Source organism: Macaca thibetana, chromosome 2, assembly GCF_024542745.1.
Source record: "Macaca thibetana thibetana isolate TM-01 chromosome 2, ASM2454274v1, whole genome shotgun sequence".
NCBI classification, from domain to species: Eukaryota; Metazoa; Chordata; class Mammalia; order Primates; family Cercopithecidae; genus Macaca; species Macaca thibetana.
Window position 1 is genome coordinate 33,413,467 of NC_065579.1, and position 14,541 is coordinate 33,428,007.

Genomic DNA, 14,541 nt, shown 5'->3' on the forward strand with positions numbered 1-14,541 from the left:
TATTAAATGATTATTGCTGGGGTGTGGTGGCTCACACCTGTAATCCCAGCACTTTGGGAGGCTGAGTCGGGCAAATCAGGAGGTCAAGAGATCGAGACTATCCTGGCCAACATGGTGAAACCCCGTCCCTACTAAAAATACAAAAATTAGCTGGGTGTGCTGGCGCACACCTGTAGTCCCAGCTACTCGGGAGGCTGAGACAGGAGAATTACCTGAATTGGGAGCCTAGGGTTGCGGTGAGCCAGAATTGCACCACTGCACTCCAGCCTGGCAACAGAGCGAGACTGTCCCAAAAAAAAATTAAATTAAAAATAAATAAATAAATAAATAAATAAGGCATGGTGGCAGGCACCTGTAATCCCAGCTACTCAGGAGGCTAAGGCAGGAGAATCACTTGAACCCAGGAGGCAGAGGTTGCAGTGAGCCGAGATCACGCCACTGCACTCCAGCCTGGGTGACAGAGAGAGACTCCATCTCAAAAAAAAAAAAAAGAAAAAAGAAAAAAAAACGAGTACTAACTCCTACATATAACACAGTGAAAAATGGAAATTCAAAGATATGGTATTAATGTTCAACCTTTTGAGAATAAAAATATTTGAGAGGGGAAAAAAGATAGCAATATCATGCTATACAAGCACTTACTAATTTAACAATTTTTTCTTAAAGATGGGGAGGGAGATAACATAACTAGACCTGCCATAAAAGAAAACAAAGGACCTAATGGAAAAGGGAGCAGGGGGGCAGGGGTTGCGGGGGTGGGGGGCAGCATGAAGGGGCTAGGGAAGAGTCCAGTAAAGATAAGACCATGAAAACAATGTGCTTCAGACTCAAAATAATGCCCTTCCCATGATCAGTGGAGCCATGTTCTATGCATACAATCGTCACTTTGGGGAATGAGTTTATAACGTTCAGTCTGGAAGATAATAAGGAAATGCTGGGATAGCGCATGGGTGGCTCACTCCTGTAATCCCAGCACTTTGGGAGGCCAAGGCAACAAGACTGCTTGACCCCAGGAGTTCAAGACCAGCCTGGGCAACATAGTGAGACCTCAGCTCTCCAAAAATAAAACAATTGGCCAGGTGTGGAGGCACGCACCTGTAGTCCCAGCCATTCGGGAGGCTGAGGCAGGAAGATCACTTGAGCCTAGGAGATCTGGACTGCAGTGAGCTATGATGGCAACACTGCACTCCAGCCTGGATGACAGAGTGAGACCTCGTATCAAATAAATATATATAACATTATATTTGTATGTTATATATAATATGTATATATATACACACACACACTGGGAAGAGCAAAAATGAAGAGAGATGTGAGAAAATTGTATTTGCAGTGAAATTTAGCCATGGCTGCTGTTCTTGGTAGATGTTAATAATATATTTGTATATTATACATTATATTTGTATATTATATATATATATTATATATATATATACATACACACATACTGGGAAGAGCAAAATGAAGGGAGATGTGAGAAATTTGTATTTGCAGTGAAATTTAGCCATGGCTGCTATTCTTGGTAGATGTTAATAATATATTTGTATATTATGTATATTATACATTATATTTGTATATTATATATAATATATATATACACACACATACACACACACATACTGGGAAGAGCAACATGAAGGGAGATGTGAGAAATTTGTATTTGCAGTGAAATTTAGCCATGGCTGCTGTTCTTGGTAGATGTTTGTTGATCAACTTATTACATCTCTGATAACACTGATGGAAGTGAACTGAGATATATGTTGGAATTTGAGTTTCAGAAGCCGAGATATGTAGTATACAATGCATGGAGGCTTTGGAGTCTATGTAACATGAATTGGCATGGTTTTTTTTTGTTGTTTGAATGCTTCCTTTCTTCTTAACTCTGTTTATATGTGGAAGAAATAGTGTGTGTTTCTATGTGTGTGAGAAGTGAAATAACTTTAATTTTAAATTTGTTCTATATCTTTCACTATACTCATTTTCTAAATACTGATTTTTTTGAGAGATCAGATTTTATAGCTGGTAAAAACAGAAAAATAAGAAAGGGATCACAATGAATATTACCACTGTTTTGGTTTCAATGTTTTGAAGTTCTCTTCAGTCCTCGTGTATTAGTCTTTGCATTGCTATAAAGGAATAGCTGAGACGGGGTGATTTATAAAGAAAAGATGTTTATTTGGCTCACGTTTCTGCAGACCATACAAACACGGCACCAGCATCTGCTCAGCTTCTAGTGCGGCCTCAGGAAGCTTTTACTCATGGTGGAAGATGAAGGGAGAGCAGGCACATCACATGGCAAGAGAGGGAGCAAGAGAGAGAAGGTTCCAGGCTCTTTTTAAACAACCAGCTCTCACATGAACTAAGAGTGAGAATTCACTCATTACCACAAAAACAGCACCAAGCTATTCATGAGGGCTCCACCCCCATGACTCAAACACCTCCTACTAGGCCCACCTCTTAACACTGGAAGTCACATTTCAACTTGAGATTTGGAGGGGACATCCAAATCATATCACCTCCCTTGACTGTAATTCAGCTAATTGCTCAAGTTTATCAGCATTAAGAAGCCTCTCTCTCTCTTCATACCACCAGCTTTCATGCATTCATCCTACAAATATTTATGAAGAGCCTGCTGCACCAGGCTCTCATACCTTAGCCGTCCGGCCTGCCCCAAGCCATCTGTGTTCCTATAGTTCTACACCCATTTCCAGGTGTTTCTGGTAGTATGAAATTTATCTCACTTTCTTACTCCAAATATGTTGATAGTTCTCCATAGTGTCCTGAATAAAAACCCAGTTCAATGGCAGTAACATTGAACTCGGTCTCGGAACAGTTGGGTTATAGTTCCGGCTCTGCCATTGACCTTCACCTCAATGCACTTCAGTTTCCTCATCTGTAACCAACAGAGCACCATGGTAACTAGTCTAGGGGACTTCAGTTGTTACTCACAACAGAAATCATTTTTCATTCCCATTTTACACCTGAAGAAACAAGAGTCACTCTAGTTAAATGATTAGCCCAGAGCTGTTCGGCTAGGGGCTAGAATATAAGAATGTAAGAAAGTGAACCCAAAGCTCTTTCCACAACATCCCTGTATACAGGATTGTCTGAAACGGCTCCCTTTTTGTACTGGCTGATACAGTAGCCACCAGCTATATGTGGTTATTTAATTAAAATTAAATCTCAGTTCCTCAGTCACACTAACTACTTTTCAAGTGCTCAAAAGCCACATGTGGCTCATGGCTGCCATATAGGCAGTACAGATTCTCAGACACTTCTGTCAGCACAGGTTTTTTCAGACAGGCTCTAAGTTCTAGTTAGCACTTGGCTTCTATGATTCCCGGATTTCTCAACCTGTCCTGCGAGTCCTACCAGGGTCTGACTCCAGCTCCTCTTTACTGTTGGGTTACTCATGACTCCTAGCCAGGCTCTTGATGTGCCTGCCAGACTGGGCTCTATTTCTACGTCCCCCATTGTACCTAACACCATGCCTTCTATTAAGCAGAGAGTAAACATATGGATGGATAGATGGACCTATGGAAGAAAGGAAGAGAGGAAAGAAGGGAGTGGCATACATTCATGCTTTCATTAGTCAAATACTTATTGAGTGACTGCTATGTGTTAAGCACTTTTAGGTTCCTGGGATTACTAGAGTGAACAGACAAGATCTCATGAACTTTCTGTCTGGTTGGGTGGAAAAGTGGGGAACAGATCATAAAGAAGTTTACAGGTAAATAAAAGTTCAGATAGTGCCAAGTGTTATAAAGAAAATAGCATGATGTGCTGAGGCACTGGAAGTAGGAGTGGATCTGGGAAAACTATAGATATGGTGGTCTGTGATGAGGTACTGTTATGAACCCAAATCTAAATAATCTGAAGGACCATCCTTGGTAGATCTGAGTGGTACATATTCCATGAAGAAACTTTGCTGCTGAAATAATACTTTTGCATACTTTGATGAGATGTATCATTTGTCAGCTTCTGATATATGAGCCAATGTAAGTACCCAGTTTAATAATTTTAAAATTACCCTGGAGGAAGGCTGCAACAAGGAAATGGGTGAAACAATTAATTTAGTAAGACAGATTAATATGTAGTCTATTAAAGTTGAAATGGCATTTATCTTCTATGATGTTCTCTTTTGTTGTATAGCTTTGTTCCTGGACCATATAAAGCTACCCTCAAAGAAGATATATTACAGAAGGCAAAATTCTTTCAAGATAAAAAATATCTTTCAAGAGTAGCAAGAAGTGGCAGAGATGATGCTATTCAAAATTTTATCGGAAACACCTCCCATACCTTTAAGAATGGAAGAAGGGTGACAAAAAGTGCTCCCAAATGACGTGGTAAAAAAAAAAAAAAATGCTTGAACAACTTAGCCTTAGGAAGCATAGTAAGACTCTGGACTTAAATAGTAACTAAATCTGCTGCCAGAACTCAAGCAACAGTTTGTAGGTTATCAGGTGACTTGACCCCCTGCATTCATTGGTATTAAGATATATCTTGTTCATTTATTTGACCACTCCTGACAATTCCAGCACTCTACAACTGATACGTTCAAGAACTTTCATTAGAAGACAGAAGAATGAAAGAAGTGTTTTGAAAAGTCTAATGGAGATATAAATTGAAGGTAAAATTTATATGATGTATGCATATGTGTACATGAGTCAATGTTAATTCTTTTATCTCTGTCCAGTTCATTTCCTGCAAACCCATCCTCCTTTCCTAATTTAGTCATGTCTAACGCTCATCTATTTAATCAAAGTTATTTTTAAATGTTTTAAGCTACTCCAAAATTTACCCTAGAAATGGATGCTGTTTATATGTCATATTTTTAAAATTTGACCTTCTATTCCATTTAAACACACCACTGTGGGAGTTGTTTGCTTGGACTGATGAGAAGAGGGTAATTTTCTCCATCTCTAAATCCTCCTAAACTCACTGAAAAACTCATTAATTCCCACAGAACATAAATTATTGCTTTTGAGCTGGAAGTTTTCTCTTCATTAGGAAGCTTACTGCCATTTTGATGGAGCTTGAAGCCATTTTGATGGAATTCTAGTCTGTCTTTCCTGTTATGGTCATTTATTAATTTTCACTAATTCATATATGCTTTAGACAAGGAGAGTCAAGACACAACTTGTCATAGATGAAGCTCTGAGTTACTTTTACCCATCAGGTAGCTGTTTAGTCAATAATAAACAGCACCAAAACAGGATTGGCAGAGCTCTTAAAAACAGCCTTAAATACACGCTGAGTTTAGAAAAATGTAAGAAAATAATTGTTTTAATCTACAAATTCATATGCAGTTGCAGAGATGCAAAAGAGATCAGAGTAAAAGTATGAAAGGGTTTAGAAGTACCTAGTCTCGAGTAGCATGCTCTGATAGCTGTGTCCTCATCTGCATTTAATTTTTATTTTTATGATAGGGCTGATAATTTCAACAACTAAACACCCGAAGTATTATAGCATTATTTAATTTAAACACAGTGTTCAGACCTTACCTCAGTCTAAGAGCTGGCTCCACAGTTGGTAGCAATGGCCCTGTTAGGCAGACTGTCCCCCTCTTTGGGAATGGCAAGAAGCCCTGCTTGGATGCATGGAGTGGATGGATACTGACACCAAGGACATTCAGATTTTCTTTCCTATACCTATTTTCATAAAACTTGGAAAGACAAACTATTCTGCAGCATTTTTTAAAAACCACTTCTGCCATTCTTACTTAGGTAAATCCAGAGATAGCACCTAATGTCTTCAGAGGAGACAGAAGTTCAAGGAGTTAAATGTCACATTCATACTCAGGTAGCAGAGAAGAATAAAACACATCAGGTTTGCTTCATCTATCCTAAGTGGTGCTTAGAGGTTCAGGAAAAATGTCTCAAGTACAGGAAATTAATGAGCAATATTTACAATGTATTTTAATAAAAGGGATTTTTCTAGTTAACTCTGAGTTAAGCACAAACTTTTCTTTTGTTAATTGTTGGAAATACCATTAAGATGTATTTGTCTGTTTTTCTGCATTGGCAAGTAAAGAACACCAAACAAATATTCCCTTGGTGACAGATTATTTTTAGCATTTTGGGCCATCTTTTGAATCACTAATAGGTGAGAGCTCTGAAGCATGCTGCAAATAGAAGTTCCTTTTTAAAAATGCCTAATATTAGTATTTTCCCTGATTTACCTCTTTCTCCTAAAAGTAGAAACAGCAAAAATTAAGTTGAATATAAATGTAATAAAGCTATATTTAACCCAAGAATCACACAAGCAGGATGCTTCTTGGTTTAAAAATGTGAATTAATCGACTGTAAAGGAACTGCCTCCCATTATCTCTGCACTCAGCTATGACTCAAACTTATTTTTTTTTAAGTAGAGGTCAAAAGAAGATGCAACTTAACATGGCATCAGATTGTAATACTTAGCATTCAACCAAATAACTTTTTTCCAAAACTGGGGCTTTTCTGTGGGGCAAGGGGACAGAGAAGAATGGGTAGTAGCAGGAGATAAGGGGAGAAAAGGATCATATCTCTGTCAGCCCACTCCATTTGTTTTTCTTAGCATTTCCCACATTTATCAGCCTTACAGCTTATCTAATGGCTCCAGGCTGAAGTCCAATCTCAGCATTACAGTTTCTATATCAAAAAAAATGTTCCCCAACCCCCTGCAGACTCTAAATCTGACTTAGTGGCTAGAAACCCTGTAAATATGGTTTTGGCAGACATTAAGGGGAAACAAAGGCAAGGCAACATGACAATGCCAAATTTGAAGCTATCTAGGCCTAGTTAGTCCATCATTCCTAACTTTGACGTTTCTGAATGACTGGCATTTTCTAACAGTTTTGTTGTTTACCTGTCTAAAAATTAAGTGCAGCTGGCTCTGTATCTGTGGGTGCTCCACATCCATGAGTTCAACCATGGATAAAAAGTATTCAGAAAAAGATGTTTGTGTCTGTACTGAACATGTACAGACGTTTTTCTTTTCATTCTCTAAACAATACAGTATAACAACTATTTATATAGCATTTATAGTGTATTATATCACAAGTGATGTAGAAATAATTTAAAGTATATGAGAAGATGTGTGTAGATTATCTGCAAATACAACATCATTTTATGTAAGAGACTAGAGCATCTGTGGCTTTTGTTATCCTTGGGAGGTCCTGGAACCAATGCCCCAGAGATACCTAGGGATGATTGTATTGAATCATGAAACTAGATATATGCTTTGTAAACTACATGTACTGTAACTTAATTATATAATTATAAAAATACAGAAAATTCTTAGCGTATTTCTAAGCAAGCAGGCTTTTCTCTTGGCTGAGATTTTTATAGACTCATGTAACTAATTTTAAACAAATATTCTGAATACCATAAACCCTTCTATAAGTGGATGAGAATTAAATATGGAGACTGTATGCAAATAGTAATCCATAACCTTGAAGGGTTTTATCTTAGTGGAAAAGACCAATTTTGGCCTTTTAAAAATGTATATTTTTGGTGTACTTTTAACTTTATTTTTCTTTTTCATGCATTCAATAGTCTATACTGGATAAAGCAACCTGTTGGGCCAAGTGTCAGAATTTATGGTACAGCCCATAAAAAATAATGGCCAAGAGGAGGCATACTTGTATAACTAATATGCAGGAAATCAATTCTATAATGTTAAATAACTAATAAGGCAGACTGTAAAACACACAAGAAAGAGCAGAAAGAGCACAATATTTAGAGTCCAGAGATTTGGACCTAACGCCTGGTTCTGTCACTGATTCCTTGTGACATCGAGTCCATTTCTTCACCTTAGAACAAATGCTGCTGGAGAGATTATTCCTCTGCTTAAATTTACCATTTAAAAACACCACCAAAAACACAAACAAACACTTAGGATGCACGAATACAGTTTAACTGCTTTGAATAGCATTTTTAATAGCAAAAATGTGTTTATACCTATAATAGCTTACAACCATCTTTTCAACCATCTTTTTCAATACAAAATAAACATTCATTTTCATATTTTATATTTCTCACCTCTATAACATATACAATAAAAATCCCAGACATTGTTGGCTGGCTGATTCTTGCAAAGAGATGCATAAGTAAACTAGTTAAGTACATCTTAACCAACCATTTTGGGTATCATTTAGTCAGTCATGAAACAGTAATATAGAGACATAATTTTGAAAATTAAGCAAATGAATCTGTTCTCTAGAAATGCCTTTTGAGTTATAGTAGTATATTTATAACTTTATTACAATTTATACAAATCAGTAGGTTTTTATTTCCACACCTTCACAATCCCATCTCTAGAAGCAGTTACAATGAAGCCCTGTGTTGTCTGGAATGTGGCGACATCAGTGATGATGTCGTGATGTCCCACGGGCAGGGACTCTGGGCCCCTTCGAGGGGTGTCATCACTTGGTCCTACTTTCTGCTTATTCTGAATTTCCTGTCAGGGAGCAAGCCAGAAGTTAAAAGTCTGTACCATATTCTTCCTCTCGACAATAGTCTTTGCTTCTGAGATACTGTTGTATTTAAGTTAACACCTTTTGTAAAGTAGTCATGCTTTCACAAATACACTGAGCAAAAGGAGTAGAAGAGCCAAAAATGACATTCCAGGGTCCTAGTCATTGGATTTCATGAGTAGCCACTTACAGATATGGAAAACTTATTTTAGGTCAATATTCTGTGCATATTAACTTTTGCCAACATCAAAAGAAAAAAGGGATAGAATACAATCAAAAGAGGTATAGCCAGGCACGTTGGGTCACACCTATAATCCCAGCACTTTGGGAGGCCAAGGTCTCCCAAGTCACAAGGTCAGGAGATCGAGACCATCCTGGCCAACATGATGAAACCCCGTCTCTACTAAAAATACAAAACTTAGCCAGGTGTGGTGGCACACACCTGTAGTCCCAGCTCCTTAGGAGGCTGAGGCAGGAGAATCGCTTGAACCCAGGAGGCAGAGGTTGCAGTGAGCAGAGATCGTGCCACTGCACTCCAGCCTGGCGACAGAGCGAGACTCCATCTCAAAAAATAAAAAAAGGTATACATGACCAGAATATAAAAAATACATAGCAGATGTTCTAGCACTTCTAAAGCTCATTAATATTTGTCATGAAGGAAGCACACTTTTATTTATGGAACACCTACTTTGGCCCAGGTACTAAGGGTATATTCTCTCACTTGAAGTTTCTGCCTGAGTCAAGAATACAAACTTTACAGTCCCAAAGCCAGGTTTGAATCCCAGCTTTCTGTTTACTAGCTGTGTGACCTTGAACAAGTTACTTAACCTCACTGTGCCTTTTTCATTTGTAAGAGGATAATAAAAGTGCTTCCTTACGATGTTATAAAGTACATACTGGTCATTTGAGCTATTACTTATATGCACTTTCTTTATGCTTATTTTACCTTAATAAAAGTTAATTTTTTTAATTCAAGAAAAAATAAATTTCCTAAATTCAAAGTACTCCTTGCTTGGTCACGTCATTTATTTTAATTCTGTTTACAAAAGCCATGTTTGTGCTTACAAAAGTTGAATGAAAAGACTACAGTACCTGGACAACTTCAGTGCCTTCAATTATTTTCCTGTAGTAGGACACAGATGGGGAACTAGTACTTCCTGCAACAACATAGGACCTTTCTGGGTAGGCCAAGTCCCAAAACCTAGGGAAGAGGAAATAAATGACAACCTTTACAGGACAATGAGAGGAACTAATAATCATTGGCTTATCTTCATCAATGCATTGCTTTTCTTTTGCATTAGAAAAAGAGGTTTTTATAGAACAGCATACCATTGGTTACAAATAAAGTATTAACAGTTGTCCTTATAAGATGATTTTAAACATTACAGTGCCATCAGTATCTGTAATAACATCTTGTAAAAGTATCCATTTTATTCTTTAAGTATTTGTTGAGATCGTGTACCTTATTTTCATATCTGAGCCAGCTGTTAGCAGGATAGGATTTCCATCTGCAGGACTACAGTAGATACCATGGACGCTATGAGGAGAAGACTTAAAAGAAATAAATGTGGAGTCAAATAAAAGACATCCGTGTATTCCATAAATGATGGTGCTATTTCTAGAGGCAAGTTAACTGTCAGTAGCTTTACGAGCACCTGGTTACCTGAAGAAATGAGAGACCAGTTATGTATGCCCTATCTACCTCAATCTGGGCTTTTCCTAATTAAGCTAGATCTCACTGGGGTTCCAAAGAGACATCACAAGCTTTATGGGCTAGCAACTTATTTACCCACTAATGCAGAACACTAGCAAGGAAACACTCATGTAGCAATGGCCACATGATACTTGGTGTTATTAAAAACCCAAATTTAAACATAACCCAGAAGCCCAACAGATACTAGGTTTGATTAAATGCCTGAAAGTACTTAGGATGTAGGGAATAATATCATCCTTTACAGTAAAAACTGTAAAAACTGAAGTCAAACCTGTAATTCAGAAAGTGGTGGTGCACTGCTGGCCCAGAGAGTAAATCTTCTGTCACCAGTCTCCATGTCCCACATGGACACTTCATTGTTGCCCTGAACAGCTAAAAGAGACAAAGGCCAGAATCTAGACTCAGACAAAAAGAGTTGGAGAAGATTACAACAAAACAAATTGCAGTCCTGAGAGAAAGACAAATCTCTTTCTTTCAGGGGGAGAGACAATATAAGAGGCTTTATTCACTTAATATTTACTGAGCCACTAAATATTTTTACTATGGGCTAGTCATTGCGCTAGGCACTGAAGAAAAGATGGCAAAGCAGAAAAATTCCCAGTTTCATGGAACTTCCATTCTAGTGGGGACAATAGACAAAAATGCAAAGGCCTTTCTGAAGCAGGCGTGTGCTTAGTTGAAAGAACAAGTCAGTGTGGCAGGAACAGACTGAGAATGGGAGATAAGTAGGAGAAAGGGCAGTAGTGCTGGTCACTTTCCATTTGCTGCTCTAAATCTGGCCTAAATGAACCACATCAACAAGCTCCTGTACCCCCTCTGGCTGGGTTTGCCAGCCTGTGATAGGCTAAATAATGGCCCCAAAAGTATCCAAGTCCTATCCCCTGGAACCTGTGAATGGTACCTTATATGGCAAAGTGACTTTGCAGATGTGATGAAATTAAGGACCTTGAGACAGATTATTCTGGATTACTCAGGGGGCCCCACATGCAATCACAAATCTTAGACGAGGGAGGCAGATTTGGCAGCAAGAACAGAAAGCAACGTAACAACGAAACAAGATGCCATGTTGCTGGCTCTGAAGATGAAAGAAGGAGCCATTAGCCAAGGAATTTAGTTCTAGAAGCAGGAAAAGGCAAGGAAATAGATGTTCCCCTAGTGCCTCCAGAGGGAATACAGGTCTGCTGCTACCTTGATTTTGGTCCACAAAACCCATTTCAGACTTCTGGCCTCTAGAATTCTTAAAAAAAATAAGTTGTGGTGTAATAGGAAACTAATATATGCCTATGGGAAACCGCAGCAGGAGATCAAAGGGAGAGAGGGAAGAAAGTCAAGTCATTCACATCAGGCTGGTTATATCCCTCATCTCAAAGTCACTGCTCCTTTCAAGGTGGCCTTCTCTATTCCTTTCCAAATTCAGTAACCATGCCCTCTTCCCCTCAAGCCTTCTACTGCTACTCTGCTGTTACCAGCCCATATTACTGTGCTATCTTTTGTAATACCCCGACACCCAAACCTTTGTAAACAATTTTATTTGAAAATAAATTCTTAAATTATCCTACCTTGAGTGTGCTACTGTTTCCTGTTAGAATTCTGACTGATAAAGGTCAGGGAGGTGGCCAGAAGGCAGGTCCCATAAAGTCTTTGGACCAAGAAGCCAATGGGAAGGTACTGAGCAGAAGAAACAAAATGGTCTTAAGAAGTACAGACAGAAGCAGGCTGTGAAGCTATTACATTAATAGGGAAAAGAGACTATAGTGGTTTGGACTAGGGAGATAGTGAGGGAGGTAGTAAAGAGTGATCAAATTCTGGATATACTTTCAAATAGAACTTACAGGACTGGCTAATGGACTGGAAGTGGGATGAGAAAAACAGACGAGGATAATTCCAGGCTTCTGAGCACCCAGCTGCCATTTACTGAGAGAACACCATAGGAAGAGCGGGATAGGAGGCAGTGGTGGAGACACTTAGTAGAGAGGAAATCAAGCATTCAGTTTAGTTAGACATGATGAGTTTACAAAATGGCTATTAGACATCTTAAGAAAAATAGATATGAGTCTGAATAATAGTTAAAGCATGAGATTGCATGAGATCACACACACAGCCAGTGTAGGAAAAGTGGTTGAGACCAAAGACTGGGTCCTGAGGCAGGCCACAAATTAAATGCCAGGAAGATGAGAAGGAACCAGTAGATCAAGAAGTTGTAGAATCAAGAGAAATGTCTTTGTAACCAGGTAAGGAAAGCATCTGAAAACAATAGAAATCAACTGTTCAAATGGTAAGTCAAATAAGAAAAGGGCTCACAATAACCACAGAACTTGGCAACATGGTGACTTTGATAGCAGCAGTGTATGCGATGGACTATATGTACAAGAAGGGACCACAAAGAGCCTAGAGGCAAGAGGGCTGAGGGAAAACGTAAGAATAATAAAAGCTATTATTTACCAACCATTAATTGTGTGGTAGAGTATGTACTTTGCATGTTTTATCTCAATTCCCTATAACTCTACAAAGCAAGTATTTTTAACTACATATTAAAGATGAGGAAAATCAGTTTCAAGAATTGCCCAAGTGTCACACCCAGGAGCCATACAAGAAAATTTAAGTGCCTAATGAGGGAAGGGAAGGGAAGCTTTCAAGCAACACAAAGGAAGCAGAGCAACAAGAAATTGCAACAGAGAAGGACGAGTCAAGGTTTCTAAGCTCTCTAAGAAGATGGTGGCAGCTGTAACAAAACTAGGGGACACAGGAGGAAGAAAAAAGGATAGGAGATGGTGGTGGACAGTTAAGAATGGAGAATAATGATGGTGACTGATGAAATCATTTTTGAACATAATAAATATAAGATGACAGTGAGGTATCAGTAGTGGCAACCTCCATAATCAGAAGAGAATCAAGCATTCAGTTCATATGTAAAATGAAACTAAAAATGTGAGTTTTGGCGGCAGGTTATTATGTACTTTCCAAGAAAATCTCCCAACACATGAAAGCCAGCCCTCCATCTTACCTGCAATCACCCAGGACTGATACAGAGGGTGCATTGAGAGGCGCCTGATTCGAGCCCTGGAAGGATGACAGTGACTTGAAATTGGCAATTGGAACCTCATGTCCCAACAAGCCATGGTACCACTGCTTGTACCTTAAAGAGAAAAAGCACAAAAAGATTACCATCTAATGATCAAAGTACATCAAGCTGTATTTATACAAATAGAATTAGCTTTTTATGAATTTATTCGAAAAATACCTTCATTACTTAAAAAAAAGTTTTGTTCTCATGAAGCTGTCTCACCAGTTTCAAACAGTACCCCTTTGGTTGTTAAATAACAGATACAAAGTGCTTATCATAATGCTACTACTAATAAGGTAAATTGAAAATGAATAATTTATTAGTTGCTGACATTGTTCTTAACTGCCAAAGGCACCCACAAAAACAGAAGCTATTGAGAAGATACAAAATGAATTTGGTATGTCAAAATGTCCAGATTGCCTTAAATACCCAAAGATGTTTTACTGGTATTCAATGATCACTTTACCAATCCCAAAGTAGCAGCAGCTTTGTATCTATCATCAGATTTCAATTGTTTCCATTTGCCCTTCCCTCTTAAACATTCTATAGACAGGTATATTACATCTTTCTGTCCCTCTACAGTTTATTCACACAAAAGGCAAAAAAAAAAAAAAAAAAATGCATTCCATATAAACATATAAAAAGTAATAAAGGGCACACACTTAACAGTAACAAATGTAAGTTAGGGAATCTAGAAAACCGAAATTCAAGCACAGAAGATAATTCCTCTGAATTAGCATGCCAACTAGAAAAGAATAAGATGTGGTAGTTTCTCAAGCGCAGGTTCAAAACACCATGAGGGAAAAACATGAAACTTAAAGGAAGAAAGGGGCAGATAGGAAAATGGGAAATGCTGATCAAAGAGTACAAAGTTTCAGTTAGGAGGAATGAGCTTTTGCTTTAGTGATCTACTGCACAGAATGGTGACTATAATACAGTGTATATTTCAAAGTTGCCAAAAGAGTAAATTGTAAATGTTTTCATAGCAAATACGTATGTAAGGTGATAGATTTGTTAGTTTGATTTAATCATCCTGCAATTAATACATGTATCAAAACGTCACACTGTACCCCATAAATATATACAACTGTTTGTCAATTAAAAATTAAATTTTACAAAAGCAGCAATCCCATTCTTGGGTATATATATGCCTGAGATTAATGGAAATATATGTCCTTACAAAGACTTGTTTGCAAATATTTACAGCAGGTTGACTCCGAAAAGCCAAACACTAGAAACAACTCAGCTATCCATCAACTGAGGGACAGAGGGATACACAAATTGTTATCTATAAAATGGAATATCATG

General features: G+C 38.1%; 2 protein-coding genes across 2 annotated transcripts in view; one reads left to right on the forward strand and one right to left on the reverse strand.

Moving 5' to 3' along the window:
* Positions 1-6,050, forward strand: part of COL6A6 (collagen type VI alpha 6 chain) — a 154,470-nt gene extending 148,420 nt beyond the window's left edge. Inside the window, exon 37 of the mRNA XM_050777723.1 lies at positions 4,153-6,050. Coding sequence (XP_050633680.1) covers positions 4,153-4,342 — 190 coding nt within the window. The 3' untranslated portion in view covers positions 4,343-6,050. The remainder of the gene's footprint in view (positions 1-4,152) is intronic.
* Positions 6,051-7,888: 1,838 nt separating this feature from the next.
* Positions 7,889-14,541, reverse strand: part of PIK3R4 (phosphoinositide-3-kinase regulatory subunit 4) — a 72,814-nt gene continuing 66,161 nt past the window's right edge. Inside the window, exons 16-20 of the mRNA XM_050777720.1 lie at positions 13,174-13,305; positions 10,441-10,541; positions 9,918-10,006; positions 9,548-9,656; positions 7,889-8,439 (exon numbers count right to left, since the gene is read on the reverse strand). Of these exons, the coding sequence (XP_050633677.1) occupies positions 8,269-8,439; positions 9,548-9,656; positions 9,918-10,006; positions 10,441-10,541; positions 13,174-13,305 (602 nt within the window). The 3' untranslated portion in view covers positions 7,889-8,268. The remainder of the gene's footprint in view (positions 8,440-9,547; positions 9,657-9,917; positions 10,007-10,440; positions 10,542-13,173; positions 13,306-14,541) is intronic.